The sequence below is a fragment of the Lissotriton vulgaris genome, chromosome 10 (genome assembly GCF_964263255.1).
Source record: "Lissotriton vulgaris chromosome 10, aLisVul1.2, whole genome shotgun sequence".
Taxonomy (NCBI): Eukaryota; Metazoa; Chordata; class Amphibia; order Caudata; family Salamandridae; genus Lissotriton; species Lissotriton vulgaris.
The window spans coordinates 1008688963-1008703334 of record NC_141698.1 but is presented as its reverse complement, the minus strand read 5'-3'; the positions used below and the strand labels follow the sequence as shown (position 1 = coordinate 1008703334).

Here is a 14372-nt window from a genome sequence, read left to right as displayed (position 1 = left end):
CTGAGCATACCCTGCCAACTTATGGCGAACAAAGCGTGACAAAAGGGGCTGGTGATGGACGGAGCATCTGAACCAATCAAACACTCACACCCAGTCAACAGATCTGGGTTTAATCCATCACCGTTCTTTAGCCCACTCTGCCACCCCAGTACAGACATGGCCATATGCAAATCAGTCTGACCCTGTGCCTCATGGGAACAGTCCAGCCCGAACTGCCAAGCCATGCCTTCCCTGGACCGGAAACAAGCTTCCTAGGACCGGTTTCTGGCTTAAACACTGCTCTCTTCCTCATGGGCAACCAATGTAGTTGTAGCAGGAGAGGTCGGGAGGGGGTACGTACTGATTTGTTGAGGACCAGTTGTGCCGCTGTATTTTGTACTACCTGTAGCCTAGATGCAAGGTCCTCCCTGATTCCTACTAATAATGAGTTCCCATAATCCAGTCTACTAACAAGTAGTGCATGCAATAAGGTCTTTCTGGCCTCCAGAGGGATCCAAGGAAAAGTCTTCCTCAGCATCTGCATGATGCCAAAGCAGGTGCCCGATACTGACTTCACGTGTTCCTCCATCGAAAGTTTGTTATCAAACAGGATACCCAAGTTCCGTGTCTGGGTGGGTGGATTGGGTGCCTCCCCTAATTCCTCCGGCCATCAGTCCGGGGACCAAAATTCCGTCGCCTTTCCAAACAGAAGGATCTCCGTCTTATTGGAATTTAGCTGCAGAAAATTCTCACTCATCCAAGAGGCAATTTTCAGCATGCAGGATTTAAACTTTGTTCTGAATTCCGCTGGGTCCGTCTCCGTGGGGATTATCACCTGCGTGTCATCTGCGTATGAGATTGCGCATGATTTTGAAATTGAGTGTAGAGGGAAATTCACAGGAAAGCCTTAGGGAGAAGGAAGAAAATGAACGTGCATCAATGTTTGTATGTGAACAGGCTCGATGGGCTTGAAGGCAAACATAAAAGAGAAAATAATGGGCAAAGGTGAAGAGTTTCGGATTTATGTGATTCTGTGGCTGCAGACTGTACTGTGTAATGTATCACATTTAACATATAATTTGCAAATCTCAACTGAATATTTTGTTTCTACTTCGATTGCATAAAAATAATATTTTCAGAGAATGTGCTACATAATTTATCTTTTCTTTCCACTTAGTTCTGATAGCCATGACACATATTTATGTTTTCCATTGAGCCTAAATCTAATAGCCCAGACCATGGTAAAACTCTGCTGGAGAGTGCTTTTTGGGGCTGTGATTATGATGATAAAACCACATTTCAATTAAAATTATGAAATATTTTCCAAACTTCATGGTAAATATGGGTTTAATACCACTGAATTTTGCACAATAAATGCACACACATACACTCACTCACACACACATGACACCTTTCTTTCACAGCTGCATCACAGGAGGATTCATGGTATGGGTCCCCCGACAACAAAGAGAAAATACAGTTTCTTTTTAAAGGCAATTTTATTCAATAAATACAAACTCCAATATATTAAATAGGTTAAATACTACGTGTAGGTCCCTAAGGCTCAAAATCTTCTATCAGTGATTCTTTCTTGAAGCTCCTCTCGATTGGTGGCCGGCACCATCCAGTGAAGCCAATAGTTCTGGTTGTAACAATATGGGATCTCTGTCTCTGAGAGTATCTGTCACACGAGACTGGTGAGATCTGACAGGACCAGACATCCTCAGAGTACCAAAATAAATAGAATTTATCATCAACATCAATATCAGCATTAAATTAAAATTAAATTAAAAGGGCAGAGGGTAAAATATAATATTCAAGCAAAGAACGTAAACAGAAGGTAACAGTATATATACATTGGATCTGTGCCCCTGCATAATGAGGGGCGTGGAATCGAGGATCTGTCGCTGTACACATCATCAAGCACTGACTTTCAGGTCAATGCCTTGTTGGAGAGTGAAGGGTAGAAAACATCTGCCTATCAATCCAAATGAAGTATGATGACAAAAAAGTATTGTGAGCTGTCTATAAGAATGTCCGACTCCACTGCGGTCTGTAAGTCTGTTCTGGTAATGTCTTCCTTTCGGCCCAGGCTCGACGCGGATATACGGCCTCAGATTGTGATGCTTCCATTTCCGGTTAATAAATTGCAAATGGCAGCTGGCTCAGGTCTTGTGCGGATGCTGCTGTGGTCAGTAGAACAAGTAGCACGTGGGAGCCTCACACCTGCGCGTTCTTCACGCGCTCGAACGTCTGCATGATGTGGGTGGTGGGGACGCAGCCCTCCCTCACGATGCTCAGGATCCCTGGAAAGGAAGAAGCACAACAGCATGAGATTGAGAGAGCGTGGACAGGGCTGAGGTCTGTGAGCAGCAGAGGGAGGGGAAGAGACAAGCATAATGAGCACAGTGGGGATTGGCCCCTCAGGAACCAATGGGTGAAGGAGTACAGGTGGGGCCGCCCTCTCACATGGTACATACTGACTGGAGAAAGCGTGGGGTTCGGCCCTCAGGAACCAATGGGTGATAGAGTAGTGGAGGGACCCGCCCTTTCAAGTGGCATTTACTGACTGGAGAAAGCATGGGGTCTGCGCCCTCAAGGAGACATTGAATGGCTGGGGCAGGGTGGGATATCATGGAAACAACAAACAGCTAAAACACGGACTCAAAAACTTCCACGGACAAAATATCTTCCACACACAACTGTCTCCCTGCAAAAATGTCCTGCAGTAAACTCGCCATCAAGCACTTGGCCAATAAACTCAGACAGGAGATGGAAAAGTAAGTTAACTCTGTAATCCAATAATTAGGAAGTGAGTCTCACTGGAATTAGGAACTTTTAACAGGTCGAATGCTCTTTAAAGAGACATTTGTGTATATTTGTGTATGGTCTATATTTTATAAATCTGCATGTCAGAATCTGTGATTCTGAGGTCTCTTTTTCAGATGGGTCCAGAGTAAGAACCTTCAGGGATTGGGTAACTTGGGCAGGGTGGGATTGTCCCAGAGAAAGAACGATGAGTTGGGGGAATATAAAGATCCCACCTTGGGGGATATTGTCTTACTGAGGGAGGCTCTGGGTCCATGTGCCGACTAAATCTGGGTGAATTTTTAATCACTATTCCTAAATTTCGCCAAATTTGCATTAAGCACTTTGCAACATGTTTTCTTCAATGCAGACAGCTTTGAGCATAAAATGTCCTCGTAAGAGACATTTTTGGTTAAGTCTTCTGACAGTTTCTAAAGTGGCTTTTTAATGTGCGGTATGTACTACCATGACATTTTCATGCAAGTTAAAGGCGAACCACATATCACACCGTTCATGTACTTTTTGCGAAACTTTGTGAAACAAATTATGCAACATTGTACACCAATAGTGCAGACTCATGATAAAGAGAAAGGCTTGTTAAGTTGAAAGTGGGGGTCAGGAGACGGCACAGGTAGGAAACCTCCGGGGATTCCCTGCAAACTTAGACCAAGCGCTTGGAGTTTTCCTCAGGGGCTCAATAAAGTGCATCTTTTAGTTACACATTCATTCTGGCCCCTTTCATGCTTCAGCTGTCCCTTCATTGTGGGCTTTGTAGGTCTGTCTGCCTTGGACACCAGGAATGCACTGGACCAGGACTGGTGTTTCCCAAATCTCATGGCAGGTGTTTGATGGGTGGGGAGGTGTGTGGGGGGGGGGGGGGGGGTGGGCAGAGCCCTCTGTCCACATCCATGGATGCTCCTGAGTCTACTTTGGGAATATCAGGGGGAGAGATGAAACAGAAACAAGCATTGGTTGAGACCCACCTTCGTCTATCCTCAGGCAGTTCACCACCGTGGAGCCCACCATCTCGTAGGAGTCCCCATCACACAGCACCCCCTCCAGCTTGTGTCGAAGACGCCTGGAACACAGAGAGGAAATACAAAATTACCCATTTAAAGTAATCATCGACAAAGGCTCAGGTGCTGGGGATTGAGGGGAAGCCGCAGGCTGGCAAACATCTACCGGACCTCAACCTCAACTGGTCAAACACACCTGTGTTTAATGCGCCCACATATAGGCTTATGCGAAGCATCTCAAACACCCTAACATATGGCTGTGATATCACAAACATGGTTACCCTTCCCTTCACCTTTCAGTAGAACCAGTAAACCACCCACCATTCAGAAGACCCCAAGTAACCGCTCAACGCTAGCCCAATCCTTATAAAAACAGAACACATTCAAAGTAGCACATCACCCATCAATACTCCTACGCTTTCCCTTTAACCTTTCAGGATCTTCAGCTCACGCTCTCAGCAACCCTTGCCCCTGCCCTCAGCCCCTAGCAGCCATCTAGTAACTCTCAAACCCCAGGCACCATCACATCCGCAGAAGGCCCACTCACACCCTTTTCATGAATCCAACCCCTGTTCTGAGTGTGTACTCACGAGATGACCATGTCATGGTGGGTGCTATCACACTCCCCGCTGGGATTGGCGGATGTAATGGCCAGAGGGCCGGTCATGTCGGTCAGGTGGGCAGAGATAGTGTGGTCAGGCACTCGGATCATGATGGAGTCTTTGGTGCCCACAATGTCATAAGCTGGTCCAACTCCTGCAGGAGGACAAAATAACAAAATTAATCAGCAACATGCCAGGTGTGAGGGAGTGAGCATTTGTATTTGACTGTATTTATTTACTCTGCATTCTTAACTGAGGTGCTGTATAGCAATTACACTAGATGCAGCCCTAACAACTAAAGCAGCATTTTCACCATAATGTCAGCGCCTTGGAGGGTCGGAGCCTCGTGCCTAGAAGTGCCTAAGAGGTGCTTCTGGCTCCGCCCTGCCCCAAGCCCTCTCCTCCAATAGAAAGCTTGCTTGAGGCTGTTGCTGATGTCCTGTGGTGTTTTCACACTCCTTAATGGCCGGTGGCAGTTCAAAGCCTCCGAAGCGAGCTGGACATGCAAGGTTTAAGTGGTTTCCAGCGTGTTTCTCTGTCACCGTGTGATATCGGCTCCTCACCGGATGACCGTGTGAAGGGAGCCGATGTTGTGTGTCACACGGTGGCACCATTGGAGCTGTCAGGCCTGCAGATGGCAGTGCTTAATCTGAGCTGATGTTTGAATGGTTTCGCTTCGGAACACCGACACTTAATTGAGGTCCTTGGAAACATGATTTCACTGGTTGTGCAGTGGACAGACATTTGTACATTTAGTATGAAAGAACTTGTGCTACTACGAAAGTATTACAAACTGTGAGAAACCTGCACACATTGGTTTGTTCTGTCTTGACAGTCCAGCTGTCGGCAAGACATATTGTTATAAATTCTTTACAATAGTCTCCAACCAGAAAGTATTTATCCCTCATGTCATCCTAATTTTATTGCTGTTTAGTGTATCAGCCTGCCTGCATTAAGGACTATTTTACAACAGCAAAGTGCATTGACTCATCACACAATAAATGATGTATCTCATGCATGCACAGAATACAGAAAACAACGCTTCTTTGTTTTGATTTGTCATTGCTGCAGGGTGTATTTAATGTTTTAGTCAGGACCTGTGCAAGAGTCACATATATTTATATGTTTACACACACACACATACATACACTCTCAGACACACAATATATAATGGTGCACAGTCCAACTGTTTAAAGCAGGCATGCTCTGGTAAAGTCAATAGGGCTAGCTTTAAAGTGGTAATAAATGGAGAAAAGTAAAATCACAAATGCAGCTTGCTTGCATTAGTGCATTAATGTCAGAGCTATTGATGGTGCCAATGCTTGTTATTGCAATGTCATTATTACGACAGAAAAGTGATTATTATTAAGCCACAAGAGACCTCTTCCAGACCCTGCCACACCCCAAGCATGAGCACTCTCTGTTGTTTCTCCCATTGGTGGTTTGGGCCAGGGAGGGCCAGGCCGTAGCTTGGCTTCCATCGCGCCTCCTGCTGTACTATTCACTGATGTAAGGCCGCCGGGCCAGGGGACCAACACAGGCCCCCGGAGCCTCTGTGGCGCGGCGGCCCCAAAGACATCAGAGACCCCAAAAGCTTTAGGTGGGCCCATTTAGCCAATAGCCAATGAATATCTGTGAGATATGGGAGACTAAGGGGCTCCTCCTTACACTCTGTAGGGGGCGCCATCATTATGCGTTACGCCACTGCGCCTGGCTGGCCTGGCACTGACATGGCCACATTTAGATTTAGAGTTGGAACTCCAGTCCAAACAGACAAGAGCCCCTGTGTTGTCTCATGGAGGAGAAGGAATGTGTCCCATCATGTTTTCAACTGAGTTCTGATTCAGTTTGTTTTTCATTACAAATGCTGGACTACAAATACCAGAATGCAAAGTAAAACAGCATCTAAGAAGCTACACACACAAAACAGGAAACGACTCAGCATCGATATATTGCTGCATAAATGTGGAATGATGGTTACTTGAAACAAAGGACACTATGCAATATATGTATTTGTGCTTATACAGAGCTGCACAGATCCAGCTGATGAACTGAAGAGCCTGAGACCTTACAAGAAAACCAGAAGTTAAAGCAAATACTTATATAAGAACCGTGTAAGGAGTGTGGTCTAAACAACCAACAGCTGCATGAGTTAGGGGCCTGTACACAGAATGGGGGTCACTTAACCCTGATATGTACATGCAATGGGTACATGAGATAGGGGTCTGTGGGGTTTAGGGGTGAATGTGCATGTAATACCGGCATGAGATTAGAATCTGTACACATTAATGGGGTGACTGTACCCTGATATGTATATTCAATAGCTACATGTGATAGGGGTCTGTACACAGAATGGGGGTCACTGGACCCTGATATGCACATGCAATAACTACATGAGATGTTGGACTGTACACAGAATGGGGGTCACTGGACCCTAATATGGACATGCAACAGTTACATGAGCTGGGAGTCTGTAGACATCAGGAGGGTGAATGTACATGCAATACCTGCATGACAGGGGTCTGTACACATTAAAGGGGTGACTGGACCCTGATATGTACATGCAATGCTTACATGGAAAGGGGGTTCTGTATGCGTTAGGGGTGAATGTGCAAGTAATACCTGCATGAGAGGGGGTCTGCACACATTAAAGGGGTGACTGGATACTGATATGTACATGCAATGCTAACATGAGAAGGGGGTGGTATGTACGCATTGGGGGTGAATGTGCATGTAATACCTGCATGAGAAGGGGTCTATCCACATTAAAGGGGTGACTGGACTTTGATATGTGCATGCAATGGGTACATGAGAAGGGGTCCGTAGACATTGGGGCATGAATGGAGTGTAATACATTCAAACAATACCTACAACAGATGGGAGTCTGTAGACATTGGGGGGTGAATGGAGTGACAGGTGGGTGTAAGACCTGCCTGAGATGTGGGTCGTACACATTGGGGGGGCGGGGTGAATGAAGCATGATCTAGACAAGCAGCACTTACATGAAGTGGCACACCCCTGAATGTCCCCAGGCACAACTTCTGGCATGTGTAGCCCTCACCCCTCTACCCTCCCCAGCCCACCCCTTTTTGTAGAAGGAAACAGACCATGCAGAAGAGGTCACACTCACCCATCCTCTTCAGCCACTCCCCCTTCTGGACAATGCAACTGACACCCCCAGGGTAGACGCTCCCCATGAAGTCCCACAGCAGGGGGCTGAAGGGGGGTCTCACGGCCCGCAGCTGGTCCAGGTGGGAGATGCAGATACAGATGGGCTTCTCCAGGGGTCGGTCCTGCAGAGGATGTAAGAGAGGGGAGAAATGATTGGTTTAGAGATAGAAGAGGAAGGTCAGGACCTTCAGACATTCTGTGCAGGGTCACGTGATACCTAAAAATGAGCTTAGACCCAGTCACGCCACCTCTGAAAATAAACTAAATGTCTCTAGTGCTAGCCAACCGATTGTATAGGTTAAAAACCTGTAGGACCTTTTAATGACCTACAGCGGACAGACACTGGCCACAGAAGTCAGTGCAATGGCACCTGCAGAGAAGGTTAGTGAGTCTGAGAACGCAGACTCACTGTGTGCTCTGGGGCATTAGCATCTTTCTTGTGCATGTGATAGATTCTCATTGGTCACTTCTGGCCCCAAAGCAGGATTTTCTCCTGAGGCCATGTGTGGGCTGAGCCCGCGGCTCCCTTATCACCCCCATCCAGCACTCTCTGCACAGGATGATCTGATAACAAGTACCCTGGCTGCTTCTAATAATTAACTACGATTTGACACTGGAACTTTCTATGCAGATATTACCATGGTAATCCCGCACCTGCAGAATGGTTTTACCCTGACGTCTCCATGACAATATCTCTATATATACATACTCCAGGATGGTATCACCATGGTAATCAAACCCCTGCAGAATGGTTTCACCCTGACGTTTCCATGACAATATCTCTATATATACATACTCCAGGCTGGTATCACCATGGTAATCACACCCCTGCAGAATGGTTTCACCCTGACGTTTCCATGACAATGTCTCCGCCCACAGCGTGATTTCCAACTGTTCTGGTAAAAGGGGCCCCTTATTCTTCAATGACAGAGCATCTGTCTCGGACTCGGTAAATTCCGCCTTGAGTCGGCTCCTCTGTGCTCACCTTGATGGTGTAAATCTTCTGGATGGCCTCGGGGTGTTTGCAGGAGGCCGCCAGGGCGTAGACCGTGTCTGTGGGGACCCCGCACACCCCACCCTGGTCCAGCAGGGCGGCGATGGTCCTTAGACTGCCGGTGCGATAGGAATCGGGGCACACGCAGGAGTCGGACGCCTCAACTTTCTCCTCTGACTTCGTTTCCTAAAAAGACAGAGAGCAGACAAGGAGTGAGACAGCGCCACCTACAGCTGCCTTTGAGCAGCACATGCACATCACAGAGAGGACAAAGATGGACTTGTATTTGAAAGACATATCGGAAAGAATAGTGATCGTAACGTATTGCATGTACTTATCACTGTACCTTGAAGAAAGAGGGTCCCATGGGAATTAGGTCCTTGCTGAAAATGCAGTTTCCAAGAGATGCCGCCGCTCCGTAGATACAGACGACACTGAAGACGGACAATACAGTGACTGAAAGTAACACCAAGAGGGGGAAATTAGACAAAGTTCATAAAATCAACAAAAGAGACAAGTGTGCTGATCAAGTTAATGTTAAACCAAGACAGGGGCTCCCTTCAGGAGGGATTTCAAGAAGGGAAATGCCACCCAAGGCAATACAATAAAAACATAAAACAGATGACTTTTCACTCGCCTTCTGTCTGTACGAAATTAAGTGTGGTAAAACATTTAAACTGGTACAGGAACTCCTATCTTGGTTTATACTTAATTATCCTGGTTCCTAGTGTTATCGGGCTCACCCCAACTCTTTGTATTATAAGTAGGTGATGTGAAGGCAGCAGTGGAGAGACAGGTACAGAAACTAAGACACGTGGAGGTCTGGCAGAGAACCAGACACATGGCAGGTTTGTGACTGACTCCATTCCAGCCCCCCTTGCCTTGTTGAGAGCAACTCTAGCAGAGCCTGATACGTAACTGACTCTGTTCAATAGTGAAGTAGTGTGGCTCACTGGTTAGAGGCGGCAGACCCGAGAGCAGAGGACGCCCGGGACCAGGGTTCGATTCCCGGCGCGGCAGGTTTCTGGACCAGGGTCAGCGGACTCGATAATTCTCTCACCTCGGTGCCCACTCTGATCAGCGTTCACACTCGGCAACTCTGGGCATTAGCTTGCCTCATCTTCACTAACGGCCCCACCAGACCGCCGGGGATGCCTGGTCTCACCCTGGAGATACCCATTAAGGGACCATCTCTCAGGGAAGCCAGGAAGGGTTTCGCAGCGGTCGAAGCGCCTTGGGACCCTACGGGTAAGTAGTGCGCTATATAAATGCCTATACATTTACATTTACGTTCACCCCCACAACCCTTCAGAAGCACAGACTTGTCAGGCACACTCCAGTCCTTTCTACAGACCACTCCCCTTTAGCCCCCACCACATTGAAGGTGGACTCGGGATGGCACGTGATAGATATAGCCTGTTTATTTACCCTTTAGAGATCACTGACATGCATTAACCCACAGTGAAGGCGTCCACTTACTCTCGAGTGCGAGGGGCAGGCATTCCAAGGTGAAGAGCAGGAAACAGACCATCGCCGCCTCCATCAGCAGCGCGAGCAGCACCAGCACCACGTTGGCATAGGCGACTGCGGAACAAGCAGAACAAGATGGCGTCAGAGGCCGGAAATGACATATTTCAGAGGTCAGCGGGGGTCGCAGTTGTTTAAGTCTTTAGATGAGGACGCTACGATGCCCCAGAACTGTCCATATGGACCATCGAGGGACAGACTCCGGCCCGAACCCACTGCAGCCGGAAGCAGCTGCTGTCTGTCAGGGCACATGGGCCTTAAGGATTGAACAGAGGGATGACTGGACCTCGGGATCCGGAGAGACTTACCCAAGGACATCAGGAAGACATTGATGACCAGGAAGGTGACGGCACCAACAGTGAATGCACCATAACTGGCGACGTGGATATTCAACAGGGGACCTGGAGAGGGAAGAGGAGGGGGGCAGAGGGTTAGTCATGGATGAAACAGAACACAGGGAGGAGCTCTTCCTTCAAAGGCAGGAGAGGGCCAGGAGCGGAGACAAGGGATGGAGAGGACCATATACTGTTAACACCTCTATCATCTAACAGCCAATCATGGGGCTGGATGTTGACTTTTGATGATGTGCAAAACTGTATCTTCCACCCCACCCTGAACAGGTGCGCTCCGATTTGGTGATACACACTTCTCTGGGCTCCTTATCCCAGTATAAATAGTTTTCTGAAGAAAAACAAAAATTAAAATTCTGGTAAATATGCTCTTGGGTACAGGAAATTACCCTTTATTTGAACAGAGACATGAATACCTCTTTGTTCTTAACACAACTGGATTATCAAAAATAGTTTATCCAGACCCAATAATGGTTCCATAAGTCATTAGTCCACTCCTACTGGCCACCTCCTCTTCAACCATATGCCCCCCACCTGGCAGCCATCACATATGACCCCTCCCAGGTACTTCATCAGGTCACACGGGCCCCCAGTCAGACAAAGAACTGCATGTGACATCATCAAGAAACTACCTGCATGCATGGCTGCTCCAAATGAAACCAATAACCAGAAATATACATCCCCCACTGCCCCTACTGGTGTGCCTGAGGATCTAAACCACTCAGAAGCTTCATGACACTGGATCCCTAGGACTTTTCTGGATACATTTTACACATTGTAAAGATTAAGAGATCATAAATTACCTGCGAGTCGTAGCCACGCCCATGTGGCCCATACAGCAGCGTAAAAGAATGGTAGGACCGACCCAAATCTTCGCCCTCTCTGGACCACGATCCTGCAGACGTACAACTGGAAGAGAGCGCCAGGGATCAGCACCCAAGGGATGGAGAGGTGGGCTCTGGTGGGGTCACTGAGGGACCCCTGGATGGCAGAGAGTGATGCCAGGCCATTGCAGAAGAAGAAGAGGGCATCAGGGAGCTGGCATCTGGTGGAGCTGACCTCCTGGCCCTCCTTAGACCTGCTGGTGACGCGCTTCAGGCTCAGCAGCAAGTCCTGGAGCGTAGCCGATGACATCACTTGGGGTCCAGTAGAGATCAGCGACTTATCAGCGATGGAGTTAATGAGGCTGGCAAAAGTGGCGTAGAGGGAGGTGGCGGTGTAGATGCTGCAGACCACTCCGAAGAAGATATGGGATCCCAGGAGTGGAATCTGGTGGATGGTGGAGACCGTGAGGAGGAGGAAGCATGAATTCTGCAGCACCTCCAGGAGGTCTCTGTTGAGGGACATCAGGCAGAGGATGCAAGCGGCGACCAGAAAGAACCAGCCTCCCACCATGCCCGCTCGGCTCTTGTCCACATTGTCCCCCGTGAGGAGCACTGTGAGGATGAACTCTTCCCAGGACATCAGCAGCCAGAAGAGGCTGTGGAGCCCAAGCTTGGTGGTGTGGTAGACGTCTTCTCTCAAGTAACTATAGTAGCTGGCGCAGAGCTGGGACAGCGCATTGATGCTGACCCAGATGGCGCCAATGTAGAAGGTCTTCATGTACCCAAAGCAATAAAAGGCAAAGACGAGCGAGGCCACCGCGTCGGCGATGTGTCCCAAGGCCATGGGCTCCGCGTACTTGGAGTTCTTCTTGGTCTCCTCCCCGATGCCACTGGAAGAGGTGCTGTTGGCCGAGCCCAGAAGCAAGACGCTGAACAAGGGGTTCCCGAAGCCCGGAAGGACGTACCTCTGGGTCAGGCCCTTTAGGAGCAGGGCAGTGGCGCCATAGAAACCAATCAACACGATGAGCAGCTCCAGAGTCCCCGAGACCACCAGCGCCCACTGTCCGAAGAGCCCCACCGCCTCGAAGACCAGCGTGAGGGTGATGGCGCCAAACACGAAGGGCATGACATAGTTAACGGTGGCCGAGCAGAAGGAGAGGATGAAGGAGACGGCGGTGTACGCCGCCAGCCCTGCTACTGCGCTCTCAGCGACCGGAAGCGGGGAGGCGGCCATGATGGTCTGGCTGCTAGAAATGTTCAGGGTTTGTGTGGTGTTGTGGATGGTGGGGTACGCGCCCAGGACGACACGTGTAGCCCCGTAGCTGCTCCAGAGGGCGGCGAATGCCACAAAGGCGGTGCTCCCAAGGTGATCGTACTTCCGGAAGCACAGGAAGCCAGCAATGAGCTGTGTCAGTCCTCCAATCAGGATGAGATGGACCCCTGCAAGAGATAACACAGGCATTGAGCAACACGTGCGTGTGTGTGTGCAAGTGTGTACCCCCTCCCTCCAAGTGTCCTATGCATGTTATCCCAGCGCCACCTGTAACTCTTTGTGTGATCTGTGGCTTCCACACTCACCTGCCAGGATGTTCTCCACCCCTTCAGCGTTCACTTTGGTGTGGAAGGAAAAGAAGTTCTGTAGGGCCACCAGGAAGGCGCTGATGACGTTGGCGAGGAAGCCCATGACGGATGGTTCACTGTAGTACACAGAGGCGAAGCCTTCCATGGTGAGTGGCAGACCTGGGGAGGGGAGAGAGGGCAAAAGATAAGAAATTAGCCACAGGTGAGAGGGAACTAGAGGTGAGATTGGGACAGGGCGTGAGAGGGAACAAGAGGTGAGATTGGAACAGGAGGTGAGAGGGAACAAGAGGTGAGATTGCGACAGGAGGTGAGGGGGGTATGGGGGTAAGAAGGAGGTGGAAGACGGGTAGCTGGGTGGTTAAGACCCAGATTAAATTGGTGCACAAGGTTAGATGGGGAACAGAGGGTGAGACAGGAGGCAGAGGCTTAATATCAGACAGAGGGGAGATGGGAATAGGGTATGAGAGTAGGACAGTGGGTGAGATGGAGGACACATGTGAGAGTGGGACAGCGGGTGACATGGGTGACGTACCAGAGTGTAACAGGGGATGAGATGGAAGACAGGTGAGTGGGACAGTGGGTGAGATGGCTGACGTAAGATTGGGACAGAGTGTGAGATCGAAGACACTTGTGGGACAGTGGGCAAAATTCGATCCAGAATTGAGCTAGGAACCGTGGGGAGGTGGGGCAGGGACAGGTAGTAAAATGAGAACAGCGAGTGCGAGGGGTGCAGGGGGGGAGATGGGGTGGGCAGTGAAACTAAGACTAGGGCAGGAGGTAAAATGTAGCTTAGAGGTGGAAGCAAGGAGCTGAAATTTGGTGAAAGTTCACGAGGCGAGACGAGTTAAGGAGTTAAATGTGACCCAGAGGTGAGAGCCACAGAGAGACGGGCAGGTGGAGATGGGACAGGTGCAAAGTGAGAGCGGGTCAGGCTGGACAGATCAGAGTAAAGCAATGTGAAGGGACAGGCTGCGCAGTGTGGAGAGACAAGGGCAGGCCGTTCACACTCAAAGGTACAGGCGTGGACAGGTTTCTCACAAGAGGAAAGTATCAAAGGGACAGAAAGTTTGTACATACCGAGGGACGGGAGCTCTGTTTTCCGTCACGGGGCCGCGCCTCCGTTTTCTTTGAGGGACCCTTGGGTGAGGGTCGGTGCTGTCTCTCCTCTGAGGGCTGCTCTGGTGAGGGTCGGTGTGGTCTCTCCTCTGAGGGCTGCTCTGGTGAGGGTCGGTGCTATCTCTCCTCTGTGAAGGTTGCTCTGGTGAAGGTCGGTGCTGTCTCTCCTCAGTGAGTGCTTCTCTGGTGAGGGTCGGTGCTGTCTCTCCTCTGTGAGGGCTGCTCTGGTGAGGGTCGCTGCTGTCTCTCCGCTGAGGGCTGCTCTTGTGAGGGTCGGTGCTGTCTCTCCCCTGTGAGGGCTGCTCTGGTGATGGTCGGTGCTGTCTCTCCTCTGTGAGGGCTGCTCTGGTGATGGTCGGTGCTGTCTCTCCTCTGTGAGGGCTGCTCTGGTGAGGGTCGGTTCT

The 14372-nt window shown here is 49.5% G+C and overlaps 1 protein-coding gene across 1 annotated transcript; it reads right to left on the bottom strand.

Moving 5' to 3' along the window:
• Positions 1 to 2199: 2199 nt before the first annotated feature.
• On the bottom strand, positions 2200 to 12997 carry LOC147689158 (uncharacterized). Its single transcript, XM_086940011.1, has 10 exons — positions 12850 to 12997; positions 11251 to 12711; positions 10406 to 10498; positions 10050 to 10154; positions 8917 to 9026; positions 8562 to 8756; positions 7536 to 7698; positions 4394 to 4559; positions 3771 to 3865; positions 2200 to 2285 (listed from the first exon to the last, which is right to left on the bottom strand). Exons 1-10 carry the CDS (start codon positions 12995 to 12997, stop codon positions 2200 to 2202), a joined length of 2622 nt encoding a protein of 873 aa, XP_086796137.1.
• Between the last annotated feature and the right edge of the window lie 1375 nt (positions 12998 to 14372).

Excerpts from the sequence above, each read along its gene's own strand:
- LOC147689158 (XM_086940011.1), bottom strand. The coding sequence starts at position 12,997 with ATGGAAGGCTTCGCCTCTGTGTACTACAGTGAACCATCCGTCATGGGC. Across the intron at positions 12,712-12,849 it reads GGTGGAGAACATCCTGGCAG|GGGTCCATCTCATCCTGATT; the intron begins GTGAGTGTGGAA and ends TATCTCTTGCAG. Across the intron at positions 9,027-10,049 it reads CCTGCCCCTCGCACTCGAGA|TCACTGTATTGTCCGTCTTC; the intron begins GTAAGTGGACGC and ends TGTTACTTTCAG.